Source organism: Drosophila arizonae, chromosome 5, assembly GCF_054131065.1.
Source record: "Drosophila arizonae isolate 15081-1271.41 chromosome 5, UAZ_ARI_1.0, whole genome shotgun sequence".
Taxonomy (NCBI): Eukaryota; Metazoa; Arthropoda; class Insecta; order Diptera; family Drosophilidae; genus Drosophila; species Drosophila arizonae.
Genome location: NC_142925.1, coordinates 2,921,322 through 2,934,146, shown reverse-complemented (window position 1 = coordinate 2,934,146; position 12,825 = coordinate 2,921,322). Strand labels below are relative to the sequence as shown.

General features: G+C 44.8%; 5 protein-coding genes across 7 annotated transcripts in view; 1 reads left to right on the top strand and 4 right to left on the bottom strand.

The window, feature by feature from the left end:
• Gp210 (nucleoporin 210) overlaps positions 1–3,647 on the bottom strand; it is a 29,999-nt gene extending 26,352 nt beyond the window's left edge. Inside the window, exons 1-4 of the mRNA XM_018010651.2 lie at positions 3,402–3,647; positions 2,258–3,326; positions 819–2,198; positions 9–759 (exon numbers count right to left, since the gene is read on the bottom strand). Coding sequence (XP_017866140.1) covers positions 9–759; positions 819–2,198; positions 2,258–3,326; positions 3,402–3,556 — 3,355 coding nt within the window. The 5' untranslated portion in view covers positions 3,557–3,647. The remainder of the gene's footprint in view (positions 1–8; positions 760–818; positions 2,199–2,257; positions 3,327–3,401) is intronic.
• Positions 3,648–3,980: 333 nt separating this feature from the next.
• On the bottom strand, positions 3,981–5,417 carry LOC108615853 (hydroxysteroid dehydrogenase-like protein 2). Its single transcript, XM_018010672.2, has 5 exons — positions 5,254–5,417; positions 5,055–5,122; positions 4,838–5,001; positions 4,556–4,769; positions 3,981–4,493 (listed from the first exon to the last, which is right to left on the bottom strand). Exons 2-5 carry the CDS (start codon positions 5,066–5,068, stop codon positions 4,025–4,027), a joined length of 861 nt encoding a protein of 286 aa, XP_017866161.1. The 5' UTR covers positions 5,069–5,122; positions 5,254–5,417; the 3' UTR covers positions 3,981–4,024.
• A 212-nt stretch (positions 5,418–5,629) lies between these two features.
• Positions 5,630–6,974, bottom strand: LOC108615854 (hydroxysteroid dehydrogenase-like protein 2). Its single transcript, XM_018010673.2, has 4 exons — positions 6,721–6,974; positions 6,498–6,661; positions 6,226–6,439; positions 5,630–6,162 (listed from the first exon to the last, which is right to left on the bottom strand). The coding sequence occupies exons 1-4, from the start codon at positions 6,732–6,734 to the stop codon at positions 5,694–5,696; spliced, it is 861 nt and encodes a 286-aa protein (XP_017866162.1). The 5' UTR covers positions 6,735–6,974; the 3' UTR covers positions 5,630–5,693.
• A 66-nt stretch (positions 6,975–7,040) lies between these two features.
• Positions 7,041–12,765, top strand: LOC108615846 (angiogenic factor with G patch and FHA domains 1). 3 transcript variants are annotated; one of them, XM_089470074.1, is made up of 9 exons: positions 7,041–7,376; positions 7,434–7,530; positions 10,408–10,544; positions 10,756–10,845; positions 11,101–11,536; positions 11,631–12,125; positions 12,195–12,312; positions 12,375–12,474; positions 12,574–12,765. In XM_089470074.1, the coding sequence occupies exons 1-9, from the start codon at positions 7,182–7,184 to the stop codon at positions 12,739–12,741; spliced, it is 1,836 nt and encodes a 611-aa protein (XP_089326200.1). In that variant the 5' UTR covers positions 7,041–7,181; the 3' UTR covers positions 12,742–12,765. The 3 variants fall into 3 exon arrangements, with proteins under 3 accessions (XP_089326200.1, XP_017866149.1, XP_017866150.1); XM_018010660.2 differs by having other exon boundaries at positions 10,756–10,851; XM_018010661.2 differs by lacking the exon at positions 11,101–11,536 and adding an exon at positions 10,967–11,036 and having other exon boundaries at positions 10,756–10,851.
• Positions 7,538–9,144, bottom strand: Hex-C (Hexokinase C). The gene has a single exon (XM_018010668.2). The coding sequence runs from the start codon at positions 9,007–9,009 to the stop codon at positions 7,645–7,647; it is 1,365 nt and encodes a 454-aa protein (XP_017866157.1). The 5' UTR covers positions 9,010–9,144; the 3' UTR covers positions 7,538–7,644.
• Positions 12,766–12,825: the final 60 nt, after the last annotated feature.

Genomic DNA, 12,825 nt, shown 5'->3' with positions numbered 1-12,825 from the left:
CCACTTACTTGCCACCTTTTCCTCGTGCACGGTGTAAACGATATTGGTATTTGGCTGCGGTCCGCCCTGGTAGTAGATTTGTATGCTCGAGCCCACGACGAGCGTGGAGTTCCTGGGATAGAGACGCATGGGCGCAAAGACCTGCACGTTGAGCGGTTCGCTGGACACCTGACGCTCCCCCTTGCCCGACTGGAAGATAACCTTGGTCTCGCCAATGTTGTTGCCCATTATGCTGTAGCGTATTTCGCCAACGTTCAAATTGTCCTGCTCATCCAGCTTGACAGTCAATATGGTGGGATCGAACACCAACTGCGATAGCTGATAGACGCTCAGCATATTCGGATCGATGTGCAATGGATTGTCGTTCGTATCGAACAATCGCACAATGGCCTCGATGGTATTCGTTCGCTCCACTCGATCCAGGGCACGCACAGTGATCGATCCAATGCCCACCACGGAGATGGACAAATGCGTCGGCTCGTTCATTAGACAGAGATCGGTGAGCTCCAATCGCACATGACCCAAACGCTGGGGAGTCAGCACCAACTGCTGTAGCTTCTCGTCATGGGTCACTTGCACCACGCCCTGCTCGGTGAGCTCCAATTGAAAGAATCCGCTGCCCTGAGCTATGGAAATGTGCTCGCTGTGCGAGGGCGCCAAGTAAATGCTGATATGATCCGTCGGCAGCAATGTGCTATTGACTGTATGGAAACGAATCTCGTTCTCAATCACAGGCTTCGTGATTTCACCTGTCTTCACCTGCAATAATGAAGGTATATTAGAAATATATAAGGCTATTGGATATCACATGTGCTCACATTCTTCACTCCAAAGTTGGGATGCTCTGGCTGGATGCCCAGCTGCGAGAGCAGCTTCGTGTGATACCGTGCGACTGTGCCCTTGATGCGGAAATTAGGCGCCACCTCATTCAAGGTCAGGACTAGCACATCTCTGCTGGGCAATTGTACGTTATGATAGAGCTCCACTTCGGCCAGCTGCTTGTGGGGAATGCTGTCCGTTTGATAACGCTCATCGCCTGCAGCAAACTCCCATTCCAGCCCCAGCGAGCTGATGTTCATTAGCTTGCGATTCTTCACATCCTGCACCTCAATCTCAATCTTAAACTTGTTCTCCTCATCCTTGAGGTACAACAGCGAAGAGCGCAGCTCCACGGGACACGACTGGCGCAGTTGCTGCCGCGCATAGAGCTTGAGGAAACGCGGCCGGACGCAGTGCACCTTGGTGGTTATCTCGGCGTGGTAGGCAGCAAAGTTGGGTGCGGACAGCTGATTGTGCACACGATACGTGAACTCCGTTTCTCCCAGCTCCCGGCAGAGCACAGTGAAGGCCGTCAAAGCATTCTGAGTATCGAAATCGATTTCCGACACTCTGAGAACTTTGCCATCGAATTTCGTGTCCTTGGTGAGCTCCGCCTCGAGCGTAAAGATGCGTTGGGGTCCATGGGCATAGATGACATTGCGTGAGGCGCCAATGGGCAGAACTATTTCATTCTCTACAGGATTCAGCACTGCAAGCGGCTCAAAGACATGCAAATCAACGGAGTCCTGCAGGACTTTGTCCTGGAAACTGTATGAGATGCGCAGCAGGGTGCTGCCCACAGCAGTGCTGCGCAGTTTGAGGATATGACAAGCCTCCGGAGCCAGTACATCCCGTGCGTCCGAGGTTGGTCCGTTTTCCAGCTGCAATATCTGATGGGAGAAGTCCAGCTGGAAGTGCAAGTTATCGCACTTGGTATAGGGCACATAGCTGCCATTGACATGAGCGTAGACAGCCACATGGAGTCGCACGTAATCCCTCAGAGCAGTCTCAAAATTGTATTGCTTGACCTCCAGACGTTTCGGTGGCAAAAAGTAGATTTGGGCTTGCCGTGAAATCTTTTGATTCTTAGCCAATCCCACCCGAACTGTGGTGTGTGCCGTCAGCTGCAAGCCCGAGTCAGTTATCTCCTGCGACACACCCGCCATGCGCACATCTCGTATCTCCGTGGTGGCCAAGCCTTGGCCATCGATTTGCAGCAAATGGGGATTACCCGAGTACCACACGTAGTTGGAGTCACCGCCACTGGCATGAAATTGAAACTTCTGCGGCTTTATGGTATTCGGGTCGTAGGGCAGAATTACTTTGACGGGTTCCAGTGTGAGCTCCCCAAAGATTTGCATCTCTGCCTGCACCGAGAGCTGTAAAAGATCGTACATTAATATACAATACACTCTATAAAGCAGTAAATATATTTTACATCCTTATAAGAGCCATATATCTGGGTGGATCCTTGTCTTCGCGTCTCTCCGTACAATCGACTGCCATTGCGCGTCCTCTGGAGTATCTTGAACAGACCCTCGTCCACCTCGGAGCCAATATTGTAGCGAGTGCCGAGCGTAATCTTCTGACCATCGGCGGAATATAAATCCAATGCAACCTCATGCCGCTCGCCCTTCACAGTAATCCAATTGTTGTGCGGCAGCAAGCTAATGCCAAGTTTCTGGGGCTCCGCAACGGTCAGCAGAGCGCTGGGTCCTTTGGGCTTCTCGGCTGAGCTTTCTTTGGGCATGTTGTGATCCCGTAAATAAACCTGAGTGCGACCCAGCCGAGAGGCCGTGGCTACGCTGCCCTTCATATAGGCCACATTCTCGTCCTCCACCTCCAAATAGTATTGCTTATTAGCTGTTATATCATGAAGTCTGTCCATTTTAAGCTGCATTATGCGAAAGTTGATCGTATCGCCAGCCATGATGGTCACCTCCGAAGGCTCAATTATGATGTTGGCCAGCACACTGATGTACACCTCGACGGGCGGGACATGCCTGTACTCTGGCTGGGGCATGCTCACAGAAACTTTGGAAGTGCCCGTATTGATGCCCTCCAGCAGGATCATATAGCCCTTAACGCCAGCTGCTTCGAATTTCTCCAGTGACGGCGGCACTACATGGAACGGACTGTCCGAGAAGGTGAGGAAGCGTAGGGCAGGTGGCATATTATTGCTCGGTGAGGATATGTCCCAGTTGAACTCGATGCCCTCCAGCGTAAAGAATTCATTGCCTTGCGAGTCGAAGGCGTGCAGTTCGAACGTCGCTGGCGCTTCCTCCAGGTAGAGCTGCCTGGTGGCTGTGCGCACATTCAGCCGGTCAATCGTATCCACAATCACATCGCAGCGGAGCGTTGCGCCCGTGGCCACCTCCTCGGCGAAGACAATCGCCGTGTTGCGACGCCGCTCACGTGTCTGCACCGTGACTATGGCCTGGCTGGAGCACTCCGAAAATCCGTTTTGCACAGGCGTGACACTTATCAGATCTTGGCGCGAAGATGTCCTAAAAATAAAGCCATTAATATAAGTAATCTGCTTTTAGGTTATAAAGCAGACGCCGGCTGCTGCGAAATTTCACCATTTGTAGCAATTGGGATCGACGACTTCCAGCGTGAAATTGATGGATTTGTCTTGAAATATCGGCAGCAGAACACGCGGATGATTCAATTTCGCCGATTCACACACATTTTGTGATACAAATAGCAGTAGAAATAAACAAAATACTTTCTGCATTTTGGCACATGTAAGCGTCCGTTTCAAAGAATCGCGTTGTTTTCTACTGAACTGACTCAAATGTGATAGCAAATGAACAGACAGTAAAGCGATATGTGGCTCATACAAGCGAATGAATAAGCCTATCGGAACCACGAGTCTATCGATATGATTGCAGTTCCAGATTTTGGCGCCAATTTATGGTTAGCTGATTTATCAGCTATAAACAAAGAATATTTACTTTTCATGTGTCATTATATATATTTATATTATCCATTAATAGAAAATATAAGATAACAATTCATTATTAATTATGAATTTTCCAATGATGTAACCAATAACCACACAATAGTTCAAATGAACCAAATTGCTCATCACCATACAGCAAGTATCGATTCATAAACACACAAAGCTATCGAGCCACTTAATTGCGCGGCAATTCAAATGATTTGATAACAAATTTATTTTGTAAAAACAAAAATATAAAATTTACAGCTTGGCAAATGGACCTTCATCGTCTAAAAATATATCTAATTGCAGGTTGTGCATGTTCTCTGGGCTGCAAGCATACTTGCTAAAATCTCTAACACCCACATCCAATAAAACCTCATCGTCCATGAAGAAATTGCCAGTGTATTCCCTGGCATCTCTGCAAATAATAGCATAGGCGGCATCTGCCATTATTTCAGGTTTCCGTGCGTATTTCGCACTCTCCGAACCACTCAGCATTTCAATTGCAGCCGTATGAATTGTTGTCCGAGGCCAAAGGGCATTGACGGCCACGCCTTGTGAACGGAACTCCTCGGCCATGCCAAGGACACACATCGACATACCGTATTTGGCTATGGTGTAAGCTGTGTGATTGGCAAACCAGTGCGGCTTCATGTTCAGAGGGGGAGATAGGTTCAAGATGTGCGGATTATCGCTCTTCAGCAGATAAGGCAAACAGGTTTTGGAACTGCAAGAATTAAGAAATCTTGAAAGAGATCCCATTTCCATAAGCCAAAGAACTCCACTTACACCAGGAAAGTGCCTCTTGTATTTATATTCTGCATCAGGTCATAGCGCTTCATGTCCGTGTCCAGGGTCGGCGTAAGGGATATGGCACTCGCATTGTTAATAACAATATCAATGCCTCCGAATTTTGCCACGGCTGCTTCAACCGCCTGTTGCACCTGTCTTTCATCGCGTACGTCCACAATGCAGGGCAAAGCTTTGCCACCTGCCCTTTCGACTGTGGATTGATATCAAGATAACACAAATCATTTCCAGTTGAACTCAAGTACAAAGTGCACTACGTACTCTCCTCAGCTGCCGAATAAATTGTGCCAGGCAATTTTGGATGTGGCTCAGCTGTTTTAGCAGCTATCACAATATTTGCGCCATCGCGCGCTGCTTTCAAAGCGATTGCCTTGCCAATGCCACGAGATGCACCTGTGATGAACAGTGTCTTGCCCTGTAATTTTCTACTTGCTTTGTCAATTTAATTCACTCACAAAGGTCAAACTTCAATAATTACCCGGAGTTCCTCATTCTCACTGTTAGCAAACTTTCTGCCAATCTAAAGCACTAAGCAAAGAACAACGTCTAAAGAGAGCAATAAGCAAAGTGACCAGATCGTGATCGATTTAAAATGTCTATTGTTTACATCTCATCAATATGAGTAAAGAAACTGACTATTTTAACATTAGATAGGTGGTCACACTTAAGCGCCTTACTTTTAAATAAATAACTGACACATTTTACATCATTTCAAATTGCCGCTCTCGCGCCTCTAAGTATTTCCACGAAATCTTTAATGCTTAACGGAACGATCACACACTTCACTTTACTTTTACTGCACTGCACGACTGACCCCCACCAGGCCTGCGCGACTAAAGAATTGCTACAGCTTCTGCTCTTTATATAGGCATCAGCCTAAGTTGTTCTCAAATGTTGAGCCCGGTGAGAGGTAGAGGTCGTTGCTCGGTCGGAACGCTCTCTGCTGTGTTAAGCATTCTAGCTTCGTTTTACTACATATACACAAAATTAATTATCTCTGTGGCTCTTCTTCGTCTCTTGCTTTTGTTAGGCAGACAGACAGAGAAACGAATGTAGGTGGCTCTTCTATAGCCTTTATACAATTATAAATTCAACAATTAATCACAAAATAATTGTTTTACAACTTAGCTAATGGATGTCCATCCTCTATAAATAAAGCTACACTCAATTTATGTTTATTTTCTGGATGGCAGGCATATTTGCTCAAGTCTGTGACGCCTTCATTCAACAAGACTTCTTCGTCAATGAAAAAGTTTCCCGTAAATGCTGTAGAATCTCTACATATTATGGCATACGCAGCATCTGCCATTATCTCTGCTTTGCGTGCAAGTAATTCACCCTCAGGTCCATAGAGCATATCAATTGCTGCCGTATGAACTTTATAGCGAGGCCAAAGCGCGTTTACTGCCACGCCCCTGTCGCGAAATTCCTCGGACATGCCCAGAACACACATTGACATGCCGTATTTGGATATAGTATAAGCAACGTGATCTGCCACCCATCGGGGACTCAGGTTCAGAGGGGGAGCCATGTTCAAGATGTGAGGATTATCGCTCTTCAACAGATAAGGCAAACAGGCTTTGGAGCTGTAGAGATAAAGCTGAAATTATTTTCAGATTCAAAGATGATATGATAAACATTGCACCTACACCAAGAAGCTGCCTCTAGTGTTCACATTCTGCATTAGATCATAGCGTTTCATATCAGTTTTAAGTGTAGATGTTTTTGATATAGCACTCGCATTATTTATCAATATGTCAATGCCTCCGAATTTAGAAACGGCTGCTTCAACCGCCTGTTGCACCTGCCTTTCATCGCGTACGTCCACAATGCAGGGCAAAGCTTTGCCTCCAGCCCTTTCAACTGTTAATAAACATCAAATGTTAGTTAACATAAATGTCCTATTTTCATATTAACTTACTCTCCTCAGCTGCCGTATAAATTGTGCCAGGCAATTTTGGATGTGGATCAGCTGTCTTGGCAGCTATTACAATATTTGCACCATCTCGGGCTGCTTTTAAGGCTATTGCCTTGCCTATGCCACGGGAAGCACCAGTAATAAACAGGGTTTTTCCTTTCAATTTGCTATTAAAATACGTTTATTCATTAGTATTTTAATTTTTGCAAACAAAGAACTTTATTACCCGGTATTTTTCATTGTTGACAATTGTGTTCTGTTCTGCAATGTGACCAAATTATATGAACCAAAAAAATCCTAACAGTACCTCGGCACATAACGAGAGCAACAAGTTGTTGCTGTTAGTGTGTGAATTTTATAATAAAACCATTCACGCGAAATTTATTAAATTCTTTACTATAATCCAATTCCTTACAATCTTTTGTTACATTGGTACAATATATTTGAAATTTAAAGTTGATGCCCAAAATTACTAAAATCGTATTTCTTATTATAATATTTTTTAATTGCACATCACTAAAACTAAAGAATTTCCCAACACTTCACTAAAAACATTTCAACCGGTGCAAAAATGCGATGCGCCACAAATAAAAAGACGCTGCCTGAGTGAACAACTGAAACAAAGTAGTTTTCCTAAAATAGTGACAATTCAACTAATGCAAAAATCAATACAAATACAAATAAAGCATGTCAGAAGTGATCGAGACCAGCCAGGCAGCCGCAGAGGATGCTTCGGCTCACGATTTTATAGAACTCAAATCTATGGAAGATGTGGAGAAACTGGAGCAAAAACAAATTTACGATTACATAGAAAAATTACACGGAATTATAAGGAAATATGATACAAAGATTGCATCATATAAGCAAAGACTAAAACATTTTGTGAGATTTGCGAATAGAAAGGCTTCTTTAAAAAACTAAACTGAAATTTTTTTACAGCTCAACAAGGAAGCAAAAAATTCGGAAGTAAAACTAGCGAATGGCGAAATAAAAGAGACAAAGGATAATGGTGTGGAAGGTGAAGAGGGAAAAGAGCGTAAGTGTTAAGACATAACAACAATTTATTAATTACATTAAATTCTACATGGAAGATATTTTGTGGATTGCTTAATTATATCCGTTCGCAATAAGAAACTGTGTATATTGGTTTTCATGTTGATTTGCTGGCTACGGCAGCCACGAGCGCAGCTCCACGCCCTGAACCGTCCTCGGAGAGCATAATATCAAATTCCTTATCCGGCTTGACCAGCTTCTGCATCATTTCCCTTATATAACTATCGAATTTCGGATGAAGGCGATAAACAGATCCATCCATGCCAACCACAACCTTGCGATCAGGGATCTTGTTAATCAGTCCACTGATGCCAATAGCCACCAAAGTTGCAGCACGCCTGGCCACACATTCGCAGATGTATTTCAGTTTCTGGCAGTCCTCCACGGACGCCTTATCCAGTCCAAAAAGCTCCTTAACAATGCGTCTGGTGCTGGTGAATTCAGGAAAGGAATCCTCTTCTATCTCCGATATGTGTTTCGTCTCAAAGATATCCACATTGTTCTGCAGCACCGCAACGAAGGCGGCCCGTTTGGGGCACAGCTTGAAGATCTTGTTCCTCTCCAGGGCGCGCAGCAGCACCAAACGCACCAGTTCGCCTAAATACATGCCTGAGGTCATTTTCTCGAACAGCTGCTCAGAGCGGTTGATCGACTTTCGATCCACTTCACGATCGTAATCTGTGCGCACAAAGTCCAGCTGTCCGTTCTCTCCGAAGGCACCCCACTCCACATTCACAATCACCTGACTGCGACTGCGTTTGTAATTCGGATCGAGTAGCTCCACATTCTCCACCTGCTCTACATAGCAGGCATTGCAGCCGGTGCCGACAATGACGCCCACGCGACAGTCGGGATTGCGATGTGCGCAGGACATCAGCGTGCCAGTCGTGTCATTGAGCAGAGCGACGACTGCAATCTCTGCATCGCCGCGCCTTTGAATGGCGTCGTGCAGCATTTGGCCCACGTCCTGGCCTTCGACACCGGGACAACTGAAGCCCTTCGTCCACCTCGTCAGCATCGCCTCCTTCAGACCCAACTGGACGCAGGGAAAGGAGAAGGTGAAGCCCAGCGGCAAATAAGCCTTATCCATGTCGTGCTTGGCCACAAATTTGGCCAAACATTCTGCAATATGATCGAACAGCTCCACGCCCGGCCCAGTCATTAGGTCCTTGGGCACGGGATAGATCTGCGACTCGACTGTGGCATCGTGGTGTCCCTTGAGCGTAACAAGCAGCACACGGAAGTTGGTGCCACCCAAGTCCAGGGCCAAATACTTGCCCATCTCGTCGCCCGTGGGCAAGTCCTGTACATATGTGGGAAAGCATTTTGTGCTCGCCTGATCGTGTGTGCTCCGCCGCAATCCTTTGGCTGTCTCGTTGCAGAAACGACTGTACACCTCTTGCACCTGGTAATCGCTCAGCACAAAGGGTTGCATAAGCTCACGTATTTCTACATCGACCATTTTTTCCGTGTTTTATTGCACCGCTGCTATCCGCCTGGCTCGAATGATGAGTAACGACTAACCAGACCACATGCAAGCACCTGCTAACGTCGCCAACTGTGGATTCAGTCGCCGCTGTTGCTGCTACTGCTGCTGCTGCTGCTGCGGCACTTGATAAGAATTGCAGTAGCTAAAATTTTCGCATTCGCAGTTTATAACTGTGTAATCTAAGCTAGCATCAATTAGAAAACAAATCAACTAAATCAGCTGAAACATAAGTAGAAACACACAACGTGTGCTACCCGACAGATTAAGGCAAGGCGAAAGGCGATAGAGCTTATACGCCGGGCATGCCAGCCTCTTTTAATGAAGCTACTTTAGGGCATATTCATTAAGTCTGTGATTTAGTCTTCAGAATAGATGTCTAGGGTATGATTTAAAAGCAGATTGTTATCTGTATTTAAGAACATTTATAGGCCATTATTACCAATGCAGTCATAAATGTTTTAAAATCTTGGAATTGCACAGAAACACATTTTTCAAACCATTCCTTCTTTCTAATCCACACTATGCAGTAATTCTATAGTGCAAAAGCTTTGTTTTTATTTAGGAATGGAATGAATCATCTCAAATAACAAGTTTGTTGAAGTTTCTAAAAAAAAAAACTGTTTTCTTATACATGAACTAAAAGTTGTACTAATACTTTCTACAACTGTTTTGTTTCTGTTTCTGTTATATATGTGTACATAGATTGTATACAGTCATATTTTTATACAACAACTAAAATGTTTATCATTTCTAACACAGCTAACAGAGTTATTATTTATTATTTTAAGAAGTCTAGATAACAGATACTAAGTTACAAGTGTAATTTTGAGCTTCGGACTGTGTAATAGTCTTACATTGTAACAGATGCAATTATCTATAGCGAATCAGATGTTGATAATGACCATATAGTTTATGGTACTACAAGTATCTTCCATGCAATTAGAATTCAGACTGAAGTCCAATACTCAAACCAAACAAACTAAATGAATGAGAATTAGATTATGCCTTTAACTCTTTGATACTTATTTTTTTTATAAATATAAAATTTTATTTAATTACCCCCTATTTCCCACTATTTGTAGTTAGCCTAGTTTATTTACCTGTAGAAAACGGTTTTTATTATATTGTGTGATATTTCATATTGTTGTGAAGTCAGGTCCGTTACATACTTAATCTTAATTATTTCCTTATTTTTACTATAAAATGGAAAAGGTGATAATCCCCAAGCGCCAAGTTTGCGTCAAAGTGCGCGGAAGATTAGCGTAAGGTCCCTGGTAAATGATGTAAGCGGGTTGGCACAGGCTAAATAGGCGATAAGACTAGGTCTAAAATATTAATACAAATATAAATATAATATATTAACTTTTACAGTTTCAGCCACGGCTGCCTTTAGCTTTGTGGACGAAATGCGCCAAGCGGCAAAGCATGCAGAAAACTTGAATAATTTTGTCTATGAGCCCACGTCGGGCTTGTACTATGATCCCAAGACTGGCTACTACTATAATGCGGTAAGTATTGGTAGAGAGTGTACGTATGTATATATTGTCTATAAATATATATATATATATCATTTACATCAACCTAATCTTTATGACGTGCCAACACGTCGGAGGTTATCGACAAGCGATGAACCTACAGCAGTGCCTCTGCTTGATAAATACAAACTGACTCTGACTCTGCCTCTCCCTCCCTCTCTCTTTCTATGTGCGCCTCTCTCAGGAATATGGTCTCTATTATGATGGCAATACGGGCTGCTACTACAGCTACGATCAGTCGAAAGATTCGTATGAATTCCATTCACAGGCGCAGGTGCAGGTGAGTCTGTGGCTCAAGTGGCAACAAGTGTGAATTTCGCTGATTGATTAAACTTAATGATGATTCTTTTACTCCTATCCGCTCGTCTACACCCTTTTACTACTGCTCCGTTAAGAGCGAGTCTCTTAGATTTTTAGCACGTTTTCGCAATCTGCGCATAGACCGAATGCGTTGCAATGCATTAGGTAAGCGCTGTGCCTTCGAATGTGCGATAAAAACGCGGATTTCTTTTCTTTTATCCGCTTTTAGGCAAACAGCGCCGCTGGCAGCGGCGACAAGGAGCAGCATGATAATGATAATGAGGAGGACAATCTGCACGATGAGGTTGAGTTCGATGAATACGGTGGCGTGATCACGGATAAAGAAACGCTGAAGCAAATCAAGGCAGAGAAGCAAAAGCTCAGAGATCGCGTTGCCAAGAGCAAGCGTAAGGCGAAAAAGAAGCATGCGAAAAAAAAGAAGAGAAAGGATCATCGCCACAAGTCGAAGAAGCGTCACAGGGACTCGGACAGCGAGGGGAGTCGTAGGCGCAGGGCTCGCGATGTGGAGGACGGCGAACTGTCACAATCGTCGAGCGGCTCCAGTTCGGAGTCGAGTGATGGGGAGAGCAGCAACAGCAACGGGGAGGGTGACGATGAGGAGTCCTCCGGCGTGCCCATCTTCAAGGCCAACAGTCGCTTTCAAGGTGTCTAAAGAAATTCGAGTTTTTATCCGCATTTAGACTAGACTCCATATATATTTATATATACGTATGCTAATCTTTGTCTAATCCTCGACAGATATTGCCAAAAAGTATCCACCGTCTCTGCGCATCATTGTGCAGGAGACAAACGTCCAGGACCTTACCGTGGGCAGCCTTCACCTGATTACCTACAAGGGCGGCTCGCTGGGCAGGGAAGGAGCACACGATGTCATCATTCCGGATGTGAATGTCAGCAAGTGCCATCTCAACTTCCACTACGATACTAAGCAGGGCGTCTACAAATGCCGTGATCTGGGCTCTCGCAACGGCACCATTCTCAATGGCTATCGCATGTCCGAATCGAAGGAACCTAGCGAAACATTGGATCTAGTGCATGGCAGCGTAATTAGCATTGGCCAGACCAAGTTGCTCTGCCATGTGCACGAGGGGAATAGCACTTGCGGCTTGTGTGAGCCTGGACTGCTCATCGAGACGCAACCAGCTGCAAGTGCGCCAGCCGTGGCCGGAAATGTGCTCTCGCACAAGGAGCAGTTGAAGAAGCTTCAAAAGAAGTACGGCCTGGAGAATGAAAGTGAGTTTCCGGGTGGATGCATTGATGCGCAATGATAATGATGTATCATTATTATAAATATTATTCTAGAATTTGTGGAGACGAGCGGCAATCCCAATCCAAATTACAATGATCGCAGTGCTCAGCGACGCATCAAAGTGGGCAGCAGCACGGACAAGGAGAAGACTGAGGTGGCCTGCGTGCACACGTAAGTGGAAAGCCTACGCTTGGTGAGAGGGTAAACTTTAATCTATGCTTTACTCTTTGCAGTGAAATAGCCAGCTCCAACAAGGGCTTCAAAATGCTCAGCCAACTTGGCTGGCAGAAGGGCGAAACGCTGGGCAAGGGCAACCAGGGATTGCTAACTCCTGTAGGTTGCATATGCATATACGAAGGCTACCCTCGTATATTTATATATCCATACACATATTTTATTATTGCGTACTTATCCTTTCTTATCCGTATCCAGATCAATGTCGTGGCCAACGAGGGCACCACTGGCCTTGGCAGCACCGATACTTCGGCCAAAAGCGTCGCGCGATCCATGGATAAGCGTAAATTGGCCAATTTGAAGATAACCCAAGCACGTTATCAGCGCGCGAAAGATATATTCGTATTATCCGATGAGAGCGATTAATAAAAATTGTTGTTTTTGTTGCTATTTTTTGTTTTTTAAGTTTGAAACACATTTAATTAACAATTACTCATACATTTTATGATC

Coding starts and splice junctions, on each gene's coding strand:
- LOC108615853 (XM_018010672.2), bottom strand. Junction 4,770..4,837: donor TTATTCGGCAGCTGAGGAGA/GTACGTAGTGCA, acceptor ATCAATCCACAG/TCGAAAGGGCAGGTGGCAAA. Junction 4,494..4,555: donor ACAAGAGGCACTTTCCTGGT/GTAAGTGGAGTT, acceptor TAATTCTTGCAG/TTCCAAAACCTGTTTGCCTT.
- LOC108615854 (XM_018010673.2), bottom strand. Junction 6,440..6,497: donor TTATACGGCAGCTGAGGAGA/GTAAGTTAATAT, acceptor GTTTATTAACAG/TTGAAAGGGCTGGAGGCAAA. Junction 6,163..6,225: donor ACTAGAGGCAGCTTCTTGGT/GTAGGTGCAATG, acceptor TTATCTCTACAG/CTCCAAAGCCTGTTTGCCTT.
- LOC108615846 (XM_018010660.2), top strand. CDS start 7,182: ATGTCAGAAGTGATCGAGACCAGCCAGGCAGCCGCAGAGGATGCTTCG. Junction 10,545..10,755: donor CTGGCTACTACTATAATGCG/GTAAGTATTGGT, acceptor CGCCTCTCTCAG/GAATATGGTCTCTATTATGA. Junction 11,537..11,630: donor GGCCAACAGTCGCTTTCAAG/GTGTCTAAAGAA, acceptor AATCCTCGACAG/ATATTGCCAAAAAGTATCCA.
- Hex-C (XM_018010668.2), bottom strand. CDS start 9,009: ATGGTCGATGTAGAAATACGTGAGCTTATGCAACCCTTTGTGCTGAGC.